Source organism: Schistocerca nitens, chromosome 11 (genome assembly GCF_023898315.1).
Source record: "Schistocerca nitens isolate TAMUIC-IGC-003100 chromosome 11, iqSchNite1.1, whole genome shotgun sequence".
NCBI lineage: Eukaryota > Metazoa > Arthropoda > Insecta > Orthoptera > Acrididae > Schistocerca > Schistocerca nitens.
Window position 1 is genome coordinate 76,412,699 of NC_064624.1, and position 6,000 is coordinate 76,418,698.

At 35.7% G+C, this 6,000-nt stretch overlaps 2 protein-coding genes across 6 annotated transcripts in view; both read right to left on the reverse strand.

Annotated features, from left to right (window-relative positions):
• LOC126212867 (zinc finger protein 726-like) overlaps positions 1-3,738 on the reverse strand; it is a 196,359-nt gene extending 192,621 nt beyond the window's left edge. The window contains exons 1-2 of one of the 2 annotated variants that reach the window (XM_049940355.1): positions 3,593-3,738; positions 2,244-2,333 (exon numbers count right to left, since the gene is read on the reverse strand). In XM_049940355.1, the coding sequence (XP_049796312.1) occupies positions 2,244-2,333; positions 3,593-3,628 (126 nt within the window). In that variant the 5' untranslated portion in view covers positions 3,629-3,738. The remainder of the gene's footprint in view (positions 1-2,243; positions 2,334-3,592) is intronic. The other variant, XM_049940357.1, reaches the window with a different exon arrangement.
• Positions 1-4,396, reverse strand: part of LOC126212861 (zinc finger protein 83-like) — a 1,762,073-nt gene extending 1,757,677 nt beyond the window's left edge. For 3 of the 4 annotated variants that reach the window (XM_049940352.1, XM_049940318.1, XM_049940319.1), the window contains exon 1: positions 3,327-3,586. Coding sequence is in view for 1 of the 4 variants with exons in the window: in XM_049940350.1 (XP_049796307.1) it covers positions 3,873-3,884 (12 nt within the window). In the remaining 3 variants the exon portion in view is untranslated. Of the gene's footprint in view, positions 1-3,326; positions 3,587-3,872 lie in introns of those variants that run through there. The other variant, XM_049940350.1, reaches the window with a different exon arrangement.
• Between the last annotated feature and the right edge of the window lie 1,604 nt (positions 4,397-6,000).

Here is a 6,000-nt window from a genome sequence, read left to right on the forward strand (position 1 = left end):
CACTCAAAACATAATATACAAGCAGAGTTACATTATCAGTATTCTACTATATCTCTCTGTATGGCATTACAGAAGAATTCAATACAACCTGTTTGCTCTGAACCACAAGATGGAAGCAGCTACTTCCAGCGTATACAAAATGGTTACAATGATGTCACTAAATACACACGCAAACAAATGCGAAGAAAAATAAGTATGATACAATGTTTCACTCCAAAAATAAAGTGGGAGATGTCCAATACCCAGTAGCAGAGCATGCCCTCCAGCATAATTCTAGGGACCTAGGAACCTGCTACACTGTATGTGCCATTTGGCTTCTCCCACCCAACACCAGTCCCTCTGAACTGCGGAGATGGGAACTTGCACTCCAACACATCCTTTCATCCCGCCATCCCCCTGGACTGAACCTACGTTAAACAACCTCACTCCCATTTACTCTTCAGTCTTCTCCTCTTTCCCTTTCCTCTTTAGCCATTCACGCATCTTTTCATCCTACATAGTTGTGTTTATCTTTATACTATATACCTCTTTACTTCTGTATGCATCCTCTTTGGTTTGAAGCTGGCACAGTACTTACAGTAGAATATCTTTGGCTTCCCTCTGACAACCATGCCTCCATCCTTGCTACCCTCCCTGTTTTCCTTTCCCTGTTGCTTCATAACCTGGGTTGTGAGTAAGTGAATCTACTTTCCCTTCTTCCCTTTCTTTCCCCTCTCTCCTCCCTGATGAAGCAACATTTGTTTCGAAAGCTAGGAACGTAAATTTTCGATTCTGTTTTTTGTGTATCTATCAGCTGTACTGAGCTGAGGTAAGTACTGGCCAGCCCCTCTATCTCTTTCTTAGTATTTTTTTCAACAATAACTACACTATGCCGAAACAATTAATATCCAAAAAAGTTTACATTACAACATTCCATTACACCAACAAAACCACAGAAATTGGACATTTCCCTTAACCTATATAGCTCAACCACGGCTGCTGATGGAAAAAAAAAAAGCCACCTACAACTCCGGAAGGTGCAACCAAAACCCCAACAACTCAAAAACCCAAATACTCCATATTCACTACATCAATTAGAAAACAATCAACCTACTATAGATACAGAACAGACAAAATATCACAATCACTATAGAATGAAACCAAAACGAAAATTACTTACCAACAAGACCTTCAAGCAATACCACCTAGGTTCGCCATCACGTGCCACACCCAACAAAAAATCAATAAAAATCATAGACCCCTGTATGCCCAACCAACACCAATCTAATCAGACGTAACAAAATTGCCAAATATATAAACAAACCTTAATAACTCACTGTAAACACTTCCACAACCCACACTGCCCCACCAACTACTTGAACTGAAGACCAAATTAGCACAATACAAGCCAAAACTCAAATGAACTCGGTACACACCCAAACCTCTGCATGTCCACTTCCATCCTCACAGGACACCATACAAAAACAACTCAACATCTACAAATAAAACCAACTCAACATCACAATACCACTATTATGTCATGAGTCAAAGCAACAAGTGGAATCGGTTGCTTCTGTTGACCCCTGTGCACGTATGACATCATATGCCACATCATTCCACCAAGGGTTACAGCCAAAGCCTGGTATCGATTGGTTCAACCCACAATATCACTGAAATTGTAATCTATCACAGTGCAAGCAGAGTGCTATCAACTATTTATTGAGGTGCAGTAATGAATTTTATCTGAAATGAAATTTACTGACATACTGTTTACATATTCAAAGAGAACTGCTAATGTATATATTAGAATACAGAAGCTTAATTATCACACCAGTGATCACAGTAAACATCTCTTCAACCTTACTTACAAAACAAATATTTTATGTGCCAGCAAACATCGAATGTTAATAATAAAAATTAATGTAAGTCTACCTAACTTTCTAGCTGCAAATTAAAGTTGATATTTACAAGAAGCAGATCAGAATAAGCTCCATGTTTATGCTTATGTATTATAAATGTCAATGAGCAGTGATTTAAGAAGTTCTCTAGCTTCTGCTAAATATTTAATCCAAACTATTCCCTCTGTCTGATGTTCAACACACACGTTTTATTCACAGTGTTGTGGATCATTACGTTTAACAAAAAGATCTGGATTCTGTATTACATTGCATTCTCCTTACTTCCAACCATATCACTGATTTATGTTTATTCGTTCAGAATACTACACACAGAAATTATTAAAACAATACAAGAAAACTACTTACAGTGGAGTCTGGCACAGTCGATATCTCATCTGTTGGCTCTGTTTTTATCCAAATAATGTTTCTGTAATCCATTGCTGCAGTGTGAAGGCCCTGAAAAACAAGGAATCAGATAAAAACAGTCATATTCAAAATTCATTATCACTATAAGATACAACTCACAAACAGCATTTTTTATTCCAAGACTGAGAGCAACATATGAGCCAGTGCACACGAAACAAATTTAACACTACCTGATGAAAACAGAAATTGTAATTATGACAAAAGAGCGACATTTCTCCGGTTAAGAAGAGTTGAAACATGTTACCTCAAAATGTCACATCAATATCACATGCAATGGAAACAAATGATTATTGATGTTTCTTTGAAACAGGGGCCAATGGTACACTATAATAATGTAAGCATTATGAGACATGAATATTTAGCTTTCCAAATGAATTCTAATTTCAGCAATATGGCCATGCAAAGTGACTCATACAAACAAATATTTTTCCAAATAAAACAATTTACTACAGCCAACCTCGATTTTACATATGACGAGAAAATTTGAAATGAAGCTTGCAGCCTTCTGTGAGCTCAATGCTTTTAAATATATTATGGACGTTTGGTAATGAATGCTGTCATCCAACACATTTATAATCCGATTCTTACTGATATAACCAAGAACAAAAGAGAATTTGTATTTCTTAATTGCATATAAGACACTGAAAGGCTTAATCTCTGAACACAGATGTCATTCTATACACTGTTTACTCACTTATTAAGTTGCAGGCATAAAATGAAATTCTGCCCCTTCTGAATTCAGCAGCCTTCAGACGGTAATTTTATCAGGCAATTTAATATGCATTTCATCCCCATCATTGCTGTATATACAAATGTAGAACAACTACTGCCACGGGGGAATCTTTAATAATTCCCGTACTTAAGTTCATACTAGAGAAGTGCTCAAAACTTTCTGAACAGCCACAGTAAACCACAGACACGGCCTAATACCTTCTACAGCATTTTCTTTCATTCCAATACAAACATTATCCGATAAGATGTATAAATTACTGGTATTTGAATCTGAAATACTAAGATTAGTACCCAATTTCACACGCAATAATCCGGAGCAGCTACACAGCTAACACACTTCTTGTCTCTTCACAACTAGGTACATCATCAGCGGCGGTAAGCAAGTTAACATAAACATACTAGTATAGTGATTGTACGAATTTCATTACACGTCTTCTCTCGCCCATCACAAAGTATTTAACGACGATTTTCATTTTCACTTGAGATCGCAAGGTAAAGATACTGCCTTTTACAAACTACGGGAAAATATATGCATAGATGTCATGTGGACAAATTACCGGGCACTTCACAAGACGATATGGGCCTACGCACATGTAATATTTTTCATAACTTGCAACTTCATAGAAGTTAACAGCGACGTTTTATCGAGGTAACATAACCTAAAACAACTGCACAAACTGTCCCTCTCGACACTCCGTCACCACATTTTCCAAGCGTTACCCAATCACAGTTATTCTGATGTCGATAAAATCGCAGTGAAGTTTGTCGGCTAAATCATATTAAACTGTTATGATATTGATAGAAATAGATACGAGTGTTCCATAAAAATATACTCACAAGTTGCTTCATGGGCCCTACTCAGTTATAATAGAAAGGAAATTGTAGTTGGGTTTATATTCGAAAATAAATTTTCGTTTTTCGTTCTTTCATGTATATAATCCTTCTCACTTTTTTATTGCTCGGAGGACGGAGGAAGTAGTTCATATATGTATATATTTTGTTTTTCTATTGGCTACAAGATGGCGACCACTTTGCTAGAATGGCCAGGCTGCTTAATGATGAGTACCTAACTCGAAAGATGTTTTCATCTTGGGGTGGTTGTTCGTATTTTTTCCATTTTTGATGCAAGTTCGACAATCAGTGATTCTGTAGATATTGCAAAGCATATTTTACATTCTCTCTAGGGGCATGAAAAAGCGGAATCACAAAAAATGACGAACTAGAGGAAAATATCAGCTACACTACATAAGTCAGACAGCCACATAAACGTCAGTATTTAATACTAATAAAATAAATGAACCCCCTGATGATCGTAGAACTTCACTCGAAAACGTCTAAGAGTTAAACAAATAAGAATTTGTGTTTGCTCATGATGACACAACTGTCTGTTATACAACCAAAGGTATTCATCGTCAATGGATGGTATTACAAGATAGGTTCGCCTTCACCTCTTCCGCAGCTCGTTTTCTTTGAACGCAATACGTTTTCCTTGTTGGTAGATGGGTAGGAGTCTCGAGTCTAAACAAAATAATGTTGACGTAAGGTCTCCCAGAATCCCAGATATTAAACAAAATCAACAGATTATATATATGAATGAATAAAAATGACGAATTATTCTGAAATAACAGTAAACTCTTAATTTGATACAGTTACCTTTGCTCAACTTCACAAAACTAACGACTAACTGTGATGTATTGCGTGTAATTTGTGCTGTAGTTTATGCCGCAATCTTCTATGAATGTGAAAGTAATTGTTAAAATACTTCGTTACGGATTAGATGCACATCTACAGTATTTTTGTGTTCATATTGTCTTTCATACCCTCATGTATGGCAATATTTGTGAAGAGACGACAAGGGACAGAAGCATATCTGATGTGCAGCTTCTCTAGATTATAACGTTAGCTACTGCTAACGTTAAGTGCTTATAGTCATGTTTCGAGTATTAGTTATAATGAAATGCAAAGAAGGAAGAAGCTGTAGTAGGTATTAATTGATGCCAATCAGAACGCTTTCGGCATTCATTTAACTACTAAGTTCTGTGCTATAGGTCTCCAGAGAAGTACAAGCGTAACGTGATTGTGTGTGTGTGTGTGTGTGTGTGTGTGAAAATAGTTCTGGAAGAATCAAGAGGTAAATGTATTTTTCACTGAGAAGAGATTTGCATGACATCAGAACGTTCGCCAACACCATACAGCAGTAAGCTGTTTCAGTAATCAGTTTAGTAAGAGAAAATTAACCAGTATAAAATGTTTTTGCTAATCAATAATAGTTTGTTTTACATTGCTGTATGTGTGCTTGAATCTAGTGAATAGTTAGAATTCGAATATGACAGTGATTTTTCTAAATTGGGTAGGGCTATAAAAAACTTTGAATGTGTACAACGAAAGTTCCAAAAAATGGCTGTGCTAAGAAAGCATAGAAAATTGTCTGCTAATAATGAACTTCACAGGCTGCTAATATTCATTTTCTGTGGGCCAACTAAATTAAATAGTAAAACATAGTTAACAATCTTAATAATGACATATAAGCCTAGAGAGAATGTATTTCTAGTGCTGCATAACTGATGTAGTACAAATCATCCAATGTTCTTATTTACGTTAATAAGAACAGGATTTTAAACCTCTTGGATAATAGTATAAATTAAGATGTTCCCAAAATAGATAAAGCAGTGAGCCTGCAGGAGGTTCAAGCTCAATATCAACCTTTTTTTTTCTTTATGTGTTAAATTGCTTGACAGTAGGCAACTGGTTTTATTCAGCAAAGTCACTTTACATTTATTGTTGTTTTTCTTTCCTTATTTCTTATTTTATTTTATTATTATTATTATTTTTCATTTATCATAATACTTAAATTTTTGAAAAATAGAAAACTGTCTCTGTTGCAAATGTTTTATTAGTAATGACTTCTTTCTTGCAGTTACTGCAAGAGACCACATTAGTCACATTTAAAAGCCTTTGATATGAC